Raw genomic sequence first — 13,571 nt, 5'->3', positions numbered from 1 at the left:
TCCCTTGTGGCTCAGCTGGTAAAGAATCTGCCTGTAATGTAAGAAACCTGGGTTCAATCCCTGGGTTGGGAAGATCCCCTGGGGAAAGGAAAGGCTACCTACTCCAGTATTCTGGCCTGGAGAATTCCACGGACTGTTTAGTCCACAGGGTCGCAAAGAGTCAGACATGACTGAGAGACTTTCACTCTCATTTTCCACTAAGGTAGTGGCACTACCTTGGATAAAAGGATTCTTGAGCAGGAGGCTAGTTCTGTGTATATGCTCTGCTCATATACAACCTTCTGCTGATTACGGTTGACATCTTTAATTTAGGGTGTGATGTCAACTGCTACTTATCCATAGAAGGCACTTCTAGATTAACCAGCACTGTGGCTATATAATTCTACTTTGTTTCAGCTCTGACAGAAGCTTTAAGACAACAATAATGATGATGACTAACTGATGAGAGATGGCTGTTGTGGCTTGTTTCTACTTTGGCTCCAGGTTCCTGGAGTTCCAAACCCCTGATTGCAATTTAACAGTATGACAAAACATGAAATATGAAAAAAATATTTAAAGACATGAGTTCAATAGTCATCAAACCTCATTAGAATTACTGAAGAGAATCTGGGAAGGATGGAGGTAAATCAATAGAGATCTGGACTTTTCATATACAAAGTCAACTATATATATATATATTTTTTTTTTACCATCCTGTATTTCTAACTCTGTGACTAACTCTTTAAGCTTCACTTGGTCTTTCCTCTAGGATGAATTTTTTTTTTAAATGTGCTGCCACTGTCAATGTCATGGTCTTCTGCCAATGATACTTCTCAACACTATATATTTTAGGTGTACAAGTGTCAGTCTCTAGCATATATTAATATAATCATTTCTCAAAAGATGATCTTGCAATAAGAACATGCTACCAATGGTTGGCTTTAATACTTTAGGGTTAGGGCCCCAAGGTCAGGGCTGAATTATAGTACTTATGCCTATGTTTGTCTGAAACAAGAGGACTCTCTTTATCTTTTAAATAACAAAAAGAACATTTACCCAAACAAGTAGATACTGTTATGGAGGGAACAGTAGCCTAAAAAATGGGATTTACAGCAGCTGTCCTCTGTGACACAATAGGTTCCTCTTTGCAAAAGAGGTCCTCCTTCTCCATCACATTCCCTCTCCCTAGGAAGGTCGATTTGACCTGTCATTCCTACCCGAGTATGGAGGACATGGTCGCTTTAACTGGCCATGCTTTCCACCCAGAAACTAGAACTTTCTGTTGATGACAGGTTTTAAGGTCAATGAAAACTACAAGGGAAATTAAAAAGGTTCCTTATTCTTCTACTTCAGATGATTTTAAATCTCAATATTCAGAATTATCAATAGTTAGTCTGGAAATTTCTGTACGAAGCTCAGTTCCTTCAACTATGAATCAAGAAGAGATGCAGTACTCACCCAATCCTCACGTTTCTCCAGGGCTCCTGGCCACCGATTCTCATTCAGGGAGCCTAATCTCTAAGCCATGAGACTTGAGGGTCTCAGCTAAACCTAGCATACATCTTCCTGGGCTGAAATATCAGGTAGTACTGTCTGCTGCTATACTCACCATGGAAACTTTTAATCACTTGGACAACTGCCCTTACTGATACTAAATAAGTTGTCCTGCCGGGGTGAGACAACTCTCTTCCCAGAGATCAAGGGACTGGGACAGAGTGCTCAGAAATCATCTCTCTATGATACAATGCACAATATGCAGGCCTTCCCCTCCACAGAGTAAGTTTATTAATTATAGCTGGGAGATAGAAGAACCCTATAATCTAATGCTTTAGAGACAGGTAAATGCTTGAAAGTAATAAACATCATTTGGTCAGACTGGGAAAACTATGCAAAGTGCTATAAAGTATAAAGTATAATACTTAAAACAGTTCTTTTCAATTATACATACTTTAAAGTTGATTATTAATTTATTTTTCTGTTATCACAGGGAATAAGCGCTTCCTGTGGAACCAAGGCACGTTAAGGGCAAAGCTATGATCAAAATTTAAGTCTCTAGCCTCTCCCACGTGTTTAAGTTTATAAATTAGTTTTCTCTCTCAGAGTAAGAATCTCAGGCTGTTTGGCACAGAGACTCTTCTCTGCTGCTATATAAAAGGGAGGGATGGCTTTAGATTATTTAAACTTTACCTGCCATTCTCCTTGCAGAATGGTGGGGGGGGGGGGGGGGCAGAAAGCATGGACTAGACAGGTGACTTTGGGTCTACCTGAATGCAATGGCATTTTGTCTGCTAGTAACTCTTTTAAAGGATTAACTTTGCTAGAGTTAGTGGTTATCAAATGTTTTTCCACCATAACCCACTGAGGGATCAGACATATTCCCATATTAACAGTAGTTTCTAATTATAATACATATAATTATTATAATATGAGGAGGTATATATGGTTTGGTAAAAGTCTCTCAGGTGACAATGACTCAATACCACTGTTGAAAATCACTGGTTTAAATCATCAACAATGATAAGATTTTGGGGAATGGATGATGACGCAACACATAAAGATGTAACACGGTGATGGTGTCAAAGCCTTCACATTAGACAAGGTGTGCTGATCAACCTTAGACTTTGAATGTTGATTGAAAGATTTCATTATTTAGGCAAGAATGAACAGGAAAAGGTTTTACCAAATACCTCTGTGAATACACGGCTTTGGGACTGCACATCTCTGAGGTTTACACCCTTTTAAGTATAGTCTGAAGGAAGGAAGGGCACTTCACTTTAAAGAAGAATTTCTGACTCTGTGTTTAGGTAAGTGCCCAGGCTTGGCAAGGCTCCTTCTCTTTTAGACGCTAATGCTTTAGCAATTATTTAAACCCTGCCAAACATAGCTGGTAGCTTCTCAAGAAAAACCCCACATGCAGAGTATTTTCCAGCTGGCAGCCCCGGGTAACAGAGCTCTCCCTCCCTCCAATCAGCCCTTGGCCACCCGCCGGCTGCTGCTCTCCCACTGACCGTGCACAGTGCTGCAGACGGGCCACATAGGAAGCTATCAGCGCATGCTCATCAGCCAAGTGACTGGGTATATCCTGGCTATACTGTAACCTAGGAACAACGGAGGCAAAGACAGCAAGCATGACACAAACACATACAGAGCGAGAAAAGAACATGGATTAAAATGGGCAAACGTCAAAGAAAAATAGAACCAAAAAAAATCATGATAAGGAAAACAATGAAAAACCACAAGGCATAATGGAATATGGTGTTAGACCATAGGGAATACATCTCATCAATCCCTTCAACAAAAGCAGCCCCTTTGAAAACGGCTTTGGTGGGCGGGTTGCTACTACAGCCCGTGAGAAGGAGAAACCAATGAGGGGGCCACTGAGGAGCCTTACCCACCAGGCTTGCTCAGGTTCTGGGCTCTGTGATGGATGCATCTTGTAGGGAATGCCCTCTGGCAGGAAAACTGAGGCAGAGTGGGTCCATTTAATCACTGAGTGGCCCCTTAATGCTCCTATGGCTTCTGTCTACCTGTCAGAGTTTTCAGTTACTTTATGTTACCAATTAAACCTTTTTATTTCTACAAGGATATTGCCTTTAGCATCATTCTATTTTCTCCCATAAAACTGATACTTATACAAAACTTGTTAGAATTGTATTTAATTGACAATGTTGCATACAAGAGTGAGGCTTTCTCTTACAGATATTTGGAAAGTTCTTAAGCACATGATCTTTTTTTTTTTAACTTTTCACTAGAGAAGTATTAAAATATGCACAAAACAGAAAACGTTATTTAATGACTACCATTTGGAGGAAGACATGGCAACTCACTCCAGTATTCTTGCCTGGAAAATCCATGGACAGAGGAGCCTGGCGGGCTACAGTCCACAGGGTTGCAAAGAGTTGGACACAATTAAGTGACTGAGCACGCACACTTCACGGACCCATCACTAAAGTTCAACAAAGATCAACAACATCAACTTATTTATTCTTCCTTTTTCCAACATTTTGTGCAGGAGAGCATGGCTAGAGTAACACCAATTTCGCCTGCAAATACTTGAGTCTGTATATCAGAGAAAAAATTAATACAACCTCGACACCATTATCACATCTGAAAAAATTAACAAAAATTATTGAATATCTTAGTCCATCTGAAAATTTAAATCTTAAAAAATATCCTTTTACAGTTAAAGTCAAGATCTAAACAAGGTCCACACTTTGCATTTCATTGATATGTTTTTTGTTTTTGTTTTTTATGTTGGGATTTGATTATATGTTTCTGTTTTTAATCTGTAACAGTTCTTCCTTTTCCCTGTTTCTTCCCTGTCATCTACTTATGAAGAAAACAGGTTACCTTGCTGCATATCCTACATTTTGGAGGCATCATTAAACTTGTTTCTCTAGCCCCTGTGGGGCCAGATCTAGATGCTGGACTAAAGTTTTTGCTTTTGTTATTGAGACAGGACTAGACTCCATCATATATAATATGATGTACTTATAAATCAAACAGGAGGTACGTAATGGAGTGGAATGGAAATACTGATCAGTGGATTCAGATACTATTGGTTACATCTCTCTATTACGGACATGCCCATCAACTTTTCACCTAATAATTTTAGCACTTAAAATGATTCTTGCCTAGATACATTATTTCATGAGGGGTTACAAAAGGTTGACTTTCTAGTTTTATCATCTTTTGCATGTTTATTCATTTCTTCTATTTGCTTACTGTGAAATACTGCTCATTCAGGAAAGGTAAAACAAATGGTTAATATTTCTTATTTAATAGCAACAACAGAAAAATGAGCTAGAGTCTTAGGAGGGCTTTTGTTTGTCTGTCTTAATATCATTATAAACTCATAGATTTTTGTGTATCTGATGTGCTTCAATCCGTTACAATGGTATTCAAATTGTCCTAACTTTGGCCAGTGGGAACCCCAGGAAGCAGGCTTCACTAGAGCTTATTTAGCTTCCCTGTTTGTACAATAAGATGCCTCAGTCTCATCTTGTATATATCCTGCTCCACACTTAGAATCAACCATTCTTCCAAGGATCCCAGGTCCCTTTTACTGAGAATGAGCATTCAGAAGCCACAATCAGGGTGCTAGAGTGCTCACTTCTTGGGTTGTCACCTCCTCTAGGCTTTTCAGTGGATAAAGCTAGGAAATTTCTATATTTTAGAGAGAATAAAACTGAGTTCTTTCACCACTTTCAGACATCATTCTATTTTCTAACTTGCATTATTTTCATTGAGAACTCATTGGAAAATTTTACCCTTGTTCCCCATATGTAACATGTCTTTTTTTCTCTAGCTGCTTTTAATTTCTTCTTTATCACTGTTTTTTTTTCCTTTTTTGCGATTTGATTGTGATGTGTGTTGGTATGTTTTCCTCTGTGTTCATTCTGCTTATAGTTCGTTGATCATCTTGTATCTGTGTGCTTGCAGTTTTCATTAAATATGTAAAAATTTATTCAGAAATTTGGAAAAAATTATTTCCATGAATAATTATTTTCCTCCCCTTCTGTTAGACTGTTTGACATTGTCCCAAAGGTCACTGAAGCTCTGTTTTTCAAATGTTTTTCTCTCTGCTTCATTTTAGATAGTTTGTATTGCTTTGTCTTTAAGTTTAGTGAACTTTCATTTCATAATTTCTGACCTACTGTTAAGTCCATTCACTAAATTTTTCAGTATAGTCCCTTTCAACCCTGTAAGCTCTATTTTTTTTTAATTTTAAAGGTTTTAATGGAAGTAGACCATACATGCAAAAAATTCCAATCACATTTATACTATGTTCTTTTTTATCTCTCACATTTTCTCCACATTATGTTGATATTTTCTTTTATAAATATATTTTTAAAATATTTACTATTTCGCTGCACCAGGTCTTAGTCGTGGCCCTCAGGATCTTTACTCTTCACTGTAGCATATGGGACCTTTAGATGCAGCATGGAGGATCTTTTTTTTTTCCCTCCGTTGTGGCATGTGGGATCTAGTTCCTTGACCAGGGATGGAACCCTGGCACCCTGCACTGGGAGCATGGAGTCTTAACCACTGCACCACCACGGAAGTTCCTCTTTTATATTTTTGAGTTCATGGATGCTTGAAAGTCCTTGTCTGTTAGCTGCATCAAATGTGTTATTTCTGGCTCTGTTATGTTGACTAATTGTCTCCTGGTTACATGTCACACTTTCCTGCCTCTTCCTCTGTCTTCTGATTCTCCACTGAACGGTGCAAATGCTGAGTATTATGTTGCTGAACGTCTGGATTTTGTTGTCTTCCTCTTAAGAACGGCAGTCAATCTGCTTGTGAGCAGCTTGATCATTTTGAGGCTTGTGCTGAAGCTTCATTAGCGCAGATCTAGAGTGACTTTATTTAGGGCTAATTGGACCCGCTCCTAAGATGTGGTCCTTCTGGGGTCTTTACTGAGTGCCTCAAGCATTCAATCTTGTCTCTTTACTTTGGTTGGTTAGAACTCAAACTATATATGTTGGTTAGAACTTAACAGTGTGAGCTCAGGTAGTTGTTCCACTTTCAAATCCCCAGGGGTTGTTCTCTCTCAGATCTTGTGAAATCTCATTACATGCAAATGCAGCTTAGCTCTTCAGATTTATGGAGCTCTTTCTCTGCACATGTACTCCTCTCTGGTGTTTTGCTCGGCAAATTTTGCTCCCCAACTCCAATCTCTACTTTCTTATTCTAAGCAAGACGGCCTTGCTCTGCTTATTCTGCACTGGTGTCTGGCAAATGCATTTCTGCAGAACGTCTGGGCGATCATGGGGCTATCTCACTTGTTTTCCATCTCAGGAATCAGTCCTACAACTGTTGTTTTTACATTCAGACCAGTTTTCCAGGGGTTTACAGTGAGAGAGCTAATCTGATACCAGTTAGTTCACCATGACCAGAGTGGAGGTTCTTTCTGTAGTAACTTATTTTTATCATATCTTTGTAAAGTATCACTCCAGTTCAAACCAGAATTCAAAACAAAGCTAGGTCTTTATGGCAGACAGATTGAGAAGTGGGTTATATAATCCTGCATAGCAGGACAAAATTTTTAGCTTTTACTCTGAAATTAGAATTTACTGGAAGGTTTTGAGCAGAAGTGAGGTGTAACTTGTATTTTAATAGGATCATTTGCTACAGGAAGGATAAAGTGCCAGAGAGCAGGGGGAAGAAGCAGTCAGTTAGAAGGCAGCTTGACATTCCAGATGAGAGACAAGAGTGGCTAGGAAATAGTAGCTGTAGAAGTGATAATAAATAACAAGATATTAGATAGACTTTGACAGTGATTTTGGATAGATTTAATAACCTGACAGTTAAGATGGGAGAAAAATTAACGATTCTGACCAAGCAACTAAGAAAATGGGACTGCCATTCACAGAGATGGGGAAGAATATGGGAGAAGCAGATTTGGTGGGAGAAGATATAGAATTGAGTTTAAAATATGCTAGTTATGAAATATATATTAAACACCCAAGTGAAGGTATTGATTAGGAGGAAGATATGTAAGGGGAAAGGTGAAAGTTCATGGAAAAAGTCTCGGTCAGAAAAAGAAGTTTTAGAGTAACTAGTATGCAGATTTTATCACAAGTCATGAGTATGGATGGGATCACCTACAGTGAGTAGAGTACAGACAGAAAAGAGAAGTGGTCCCTCTGGTATGCTAACATTTACAGGTCAAAGAGGTATGGAAAAATCAGTAAAGGAGGCCGAGAAGGAATAGGAAAAAAAGCCAGAAAAGCATAGTATCTACAGGCAAGAGCAGAAAGTGTTTCAAGTACAAGGGAGCAATCATCTACATCAAATGCCACTGACAGGTCAAGCCCGTAAGTCTTGAGAATTCACCACTGGATTTAGCATGTGAAAGTCTCTGGTCTCCTTGACAAAAAGTAGTTTTGACAGAGTAACGGGCATGAAAATCTGACCATGATGTTTTCCAAAGGAAATGGCAGAACAGAAAGTGGAGACTTTTACTACAGAAGCAACAGTCCATTAAACTCCATTTTAGTGTGATATGAAGACTGCTATTCAGAACTAGTGTTGTCTGCCAGATAATTAGGGATCTAAGCCAAAATGAAAAGCATTAACAGTAGCTGCTTATGGCAAATGAGGAATTTAAATGCCCATGAATTTTCTGACAATTTTGTTTGGGGCAGACTCTTGAGAGTCTCTTGGACTGCAAGGAGATCAAAACGGTCAATCCTAAAGGAAATCAACCTTGAATATTTATTAGAAGGACTGATGCTAAAGCTGAAGCTCCAATACTTTGGCCACCTGATATGAAGAGCCAACTCATTGGAAAAGACTCCGATGCTGGGAAAGACTGAAGGCAAAAGGAGAGGGAACGACAGAGGATGAGATGGTTAGATGGCATCACCAACTCAGCAGACATGAATTTGAGCAAACTCCAGGAGATAGTTGAGAAGAACAGAGGAGCCTGGTGTGCTGCAATCAATAGGGTTGCGAAGAGTCAGACAAGACTTAGCAACTGAACAACAATTGGTGTTATGTCATTCTACTCACATTCAAAAATGTACCTGTTTTTTAGATTTGCTTCTTGATAAACTCTTTCTTTTTTGATTATGCATACATGCATTAAATGTGCTGCAATGTGTATATGCCACACGTATACAATCCCAACTTACAAACAGATTTTGCTTTAGAACTCTGTTTTTCTAAAACAAAGTCAATACTTTGGAATATTTTGGAATCCTCTAACAAATAAAATAATGAAAATACCTGTTCTATTTCTAAGCTATCAAAAGTTAATTCAATCCATAAAAGTAGGTGATTTGCATGCCTGAGTACACATAGTTTGAATGGCACTTCTGATGGAGATTGGGCATGTGAGTCAATGTTTGGAACATTGACTAGAGTCAGCACTGTGCCAGGACAGGAGGACCTGAGCAAAACCCAGACATGGATTTTTCTACTTGACTGTTAACATCAAGAGAGCAACAGTCAAGTAGAAAAGAGATGATCACACAAATAAGGAAAACTCCAAGTATAATGAGTGTTATGATGATAAGGACACTGTTCTCCTATGAGAGGAAGTAATAGTAGAATTTTACCCAATTGGGAGACCAGCAAAGTCAAGGGTGATTAACATGAACAGAAGTTAAAAAGAGAAGTGACCCTGAGATGAATAAATTTCTCCCCAGGTACCCTAAAGAGAGTTCTTTCCCTCATACGGCATCTCCCAGCTCTAAACCAATGGTAATAATGAGCATAGTTGGGGACAGAAGGTCCTGATGGGACTGCAGGGTCAAAGGCAGGATTTCTAAAATCACATTTCCCCAGACTTCTTCTTTTAGAACCCTCAAGCTTCTACTGAATCAAATTACTTGGGAATGAGGCCTGGGAATATGCATTTGAAACAAGCTTCCAGGGCTCCAGCTGCACACTGCAGTATGAGAATGGCTCTCCAAGACAACAGAGGCTTGGGATCCTAGGTGACAGTCTCATAGCTCCAGCAGAATCTCCAGTGTTAGCAAGAGAGGGCGCCTTTGGCCAAGGTTAAGAACACACCCATGGGCACAGGTAGCGAAAGATAGGGATCTGATGGTGGGTGGGAGGCGGTGTGAGGGGGTGGGTGGTTGGGATGAAGGGTAAGCAGGGGTGGGACAAGGTCAGAGACACTACAAGCAAGCATGCTAGAGCCATGTGCACTCCTGGCAGCGGAATTATTTACTAAGTAAAAGGCAGCAGAGCATAGCAACCGAGAACTCGGGCACAGGAGTCAGGCAGTCTTGGGTTTAATCCAAACTCTGATACTTATTAGCCATGTGAGCTTGGGCATTAACCTCTCTATGTCTTAGTCTTCTCATTTGCAAAATCATAATAATACAAAATCTACCTCGTGAAATATTTACTTTAGAGAGTGTTGGGAGGATTAAATACCATAACATAGTAGTTACTATCAACAAAGTACTGTGACCCATCAGAGACTTTTACAGATCTTCTGTTGTTCTTAGAACAATCTTCCATAAAAGGCATTACCTGAAATCTTCTCAACTTCGTATTCCAGCCCTGACCTCTCCCCAGAGCTCCAGAATCATGTAAATTTGATGTCCGTTCAGCATCTCCCCTTGCCTGCCTAACAGGCATCTCAAGCCCAACATGTTCAAAATACAGCTCAATTCTCCACACTTTCCTTGTTCACCTGCCACTCCCCCCAGCTGGCTGGTTTAAATAAACAGCATTCTCATTCACCCAGTCAACAAGCCCCAAAGCTGAGAAGTCTTCTTAATTTCTCTCTTTTCCTCATGTTCCACATCTAATCTCTTAACCAGGTCCTGCAGGCTCTATTTTCAGAACGGATCCCCAAACCAGCTGCCCTGGCCATACCCACTGCTGCCACACTCTCTCCCCCAGGGCCACCTGGGCTACTCCAAGGGCCCCGTGACTGTTTTCTCTTCCTCCACTCTAGTTCTCTACAGTCCAGTCTCCACGCTGCAGAGATATTTTAAAATAACAAATCAGTTTGGGGAGGTGATGAAAGTGTTCTCAAATCTATCGTGATAACGGTTTTGCAACTCTGTGAATATACTAAAAACCACTAAATGGTATGTGTTAAATGGACGCGTTGTATAATATATGACTTAGCAATCATCTGTTTAAAAAATAAATCAGCAATTCTGAAACTGCTATGCACACTATGAGCCACTGGCCAAATATGTAAACGGATGGTGACTGATGGGAACCAGGTTTAGAGTGGAAGTTACAGCTAACCAAGAGGGTCCAGCAGGAGTGAGCCAGGTGGCACTGCATCCGAACCTGATATTCCAGTATAATCCATGTCCTTTATTTCCCAGCCCTCAGTGAGACAAGCAGGCAGTGCCATACGATGCTACGTGCTTGAAATAACTGAAGAAGAAAACCCCTTTCCTAGCAGAAGAAGTGCTGATCAAGGGGCAAGCAGCAGCAAGATTTGGAGAAAAGGAGTCAGTTTCTGGATCAAGCCTGGTGGATTTTTGCCCTCAAGGAGCTGAGGGTCTTGAAAAGCATGAAACAAATGGCTAATGACAATTCTATGATAGGCACCAGGTGCTACAGATCATAGAAGACGAACACTTCCTCTAGCTCTAGGGTGCTAGGGAAGGTCTCCTGGAGGCGGTGAAGCTAAGTTGAGAAGGCAGAATTAGATGACGAAGAGAAGGAAATAACAGGAAAAAGGATGGGAGGCACCAAGGCAGAGCAGCATATGCGGTGACCTGCTTGGCGAACTGTGAGTGATTCAGTAACTCTGAGAGTAGGTGCCAAGCAGAAACCATGGAATAGGCATGGCTGCAGAGGGTGGCAAGGGTCAGCTCAGAAATGAAGGCTGTGCATTGCATCTTGCAGAACTGCACCGCCACTAGCCACCTGTGGCCGTTTAAATTCAAATTAATTTAAATTAAGGAAAATTAAAAATTCACTGTGTTGCATCAGTCATATTTCAAGTGTACAGTACCCACACATGACTAATGGCTACCAGACGGGTTAGCACAGAACATTTCCATGCTCTTGGACAGCAGTGTAGAAGGGAAGAGCCACTGACGATTTTTATCCAGGAGCATAACATACTCAGACCTGTACTTCGGAAATATCCCTTTGGCCACAAAATGAGATTAGATTGGTGGGAGCAGACTAGAGTTTTCCTAATGAGATCCGGGAAAAAGGTATGACCTTATACTACAGCACTGATTTGTTTTAAATGTCTGCTTATTAATAAAAGAAATTGAAACATTTTAATAGTTTGATGTGAAGAGGGATAAAAAACTATGTCCATCTAAGCCAGACCAGCATAGGAATTTGAGCATCGCTATAGCAGTTTCTGTCGTGTGTGCAAGCTCGTGGAGCATTTTAATAGCATCTTATTAGAAAGCAATGTGCTGCACCTAGTCAGCTTCTTAGCAGCAGGGACAGTCAAGAGGTATCCAAGGCAACAGCCTCCAAAGCATATGTAAAAGTGTGTGTGTGTGTGTGTGTGAGAGAGAGAGAGAGAGAGAGAGAGAGACTGTGTATATGTTCTACTGGCCATTTGTTGGATCTCAAGAATTCATGCTATGGTCTGGTTCCCTGACATCCCCCAGGCTCCTCTAACTCACATAACCTTGCTAACTTCCTCCCAAAATCTTCCTTCTGTGTTTTGACCAAAGGTACCTAACTCAAGCCAGAAAGAAAACCAACCACTTCCTTCCTCAGCACCCCCACATTCAAAATGTACCAAGCCTGTCTTCACCCCCAAGACCCCTCAAGCATCTCAATCCAAACGTGGAGACACTCAACTCACGATTTCTCCCCCTAGACCTGCTCCTTCTTCCTCTCTGCTCTGCTGACGGTCCATCATGGATGCAATTCTTGCTCACATTCTGGATCTCAAGCCTCAGTCCAATGAGAGGAGGAAACTATTCACATCAAAGTTTAGAAGTACGGAGTTGGAAATACTCAAGCTTTTAATCTGTGCTAACCTGAGTTAGAACTGCTGAAGGGTTTACCTTAAATGCTTGAATGGAAATGGAATTTAATCCCAACCCAGAAGCCACTGAAAACTGGCAGGCTGCCCAGGCCATCAGACAGACTCTGGAAACATGCCAACACCAAGACTCTGCAGTTCCATAAGATTATGTGTTAATTTTCAATTACTCTGCTTTTCTTTCAAGGAAAAAAAAAATTGGAGAAAAAATAATTCCTGAGTTGCCTTGGAGAGGTTGTCACAAAGAATTCACACAAGGTAGCTGTTTCAAGGCGATGCTGAAAACCTCATTAGTTTTTGCTTTCCACCAAACTCTATTTTTCTCATTTCACAGAAAGAGAGAATCAGTGGCCTGAGTCCACACATGCACAGTGTCTGCCCCGACCAATTTCATTCTGTCTCTCTTCTCAGTTTCCCCACATCTCTTCTGTTTTCAGTCTGAAAAGGCAGCCTTCTGTGGCTTCTGTCACTCCAGTTTTCTGTGGGTAACAAGATAAGCTCTTTATCTTGGCACCCAGTCAGAAAGCCATTTTAAAACCAGTATAGGACAACTCACCTCTTAACTTGGTCATGTTTCTATAGCTCAGAAGTAGTACTTATACTGCGGTACCTCCTGGCCTTTAAAAACTGCTTTCTCTTTCTTGTGAAGTATGGATTAAAGTAAAAAGGCTCCGATAAAATCTTGCCTTTATTTAAGGTCCCTTGCAACTGGTGACTTACTCAGGATCTGTGGCTCTTGTATTTACCTGTTCACCACTCAAAGGTGGTGTTATGTTCCACACAATCATCTCCATAAACTGAACAGAATAGCAAGAATTATTCAACCCTTGAGAAAAATTAAGGGGGTAAGAGAACAAAGGTCTCCTGAAACAAATCCATGCAAATGGAGGTGTGATGTAATATACTTTCACGTGTACTTTTTTCAGAAACCACCTGAAAAAGAAGCTTATAATGACATGTCTCCTCAGCAGCCCCACCTTCTCCAGGGAAGTAGACTCACCCTTGTTTGTGAATTGACCCCTACCCATTCAACCATATTATTCTAGGTGGGGCCACTGAACAGAAAACACCGGGGTGGGTAACATGACCCAAGATGGATCCAATGTAACTTCCACTGAAAGTTTTCAAACTGGATCCACGT

At 40.5% G+C, this 13,571-nt stretch overlaps 1 protein-coding gene across 1 annotated transcript in view; it reads right to left on the bottom strand.

Moving 5' to 3' along the window:
- The window catches only part of DTNB (dystrobrevin beta), a 238,797-nt gene that overhangs the window by 60,348 nt on the left and 164,878 nt on the right, over nucleotides 1-13,571 (bottom strand). Inside the window, exon 11 of the mRNA XM_052649361.1 lies at nucleotides 2,988-3,077. Coding sequence (XP_052505321.1) covers nucleotides 2,988-3,077 — 90 coding nt within the window. The remainder of the gene's footprint in view (nucleotides 1-2,987; nucleotides 3,078-13,571) is intronic.

This window comes from Budorcas taxicolor, chromosome 11 (assembly GCF_023091745.1).
Source record: "Budorcas taxicolor isolate Tak-1 chromosome 11, Takin1.1, whole genome shotgun sequence".
NCBI classification, from domain to species: Eukaryota; Metazoa; Chordata; class Mammalia; order Artiodactyla; family Bovidae; genus Budorcas; species Budorcas taxicolor.
Note: the sequence above shows the minus strand (reverse complement) of the source record. Positions and strands in the feature narration are given on the sequence as shown.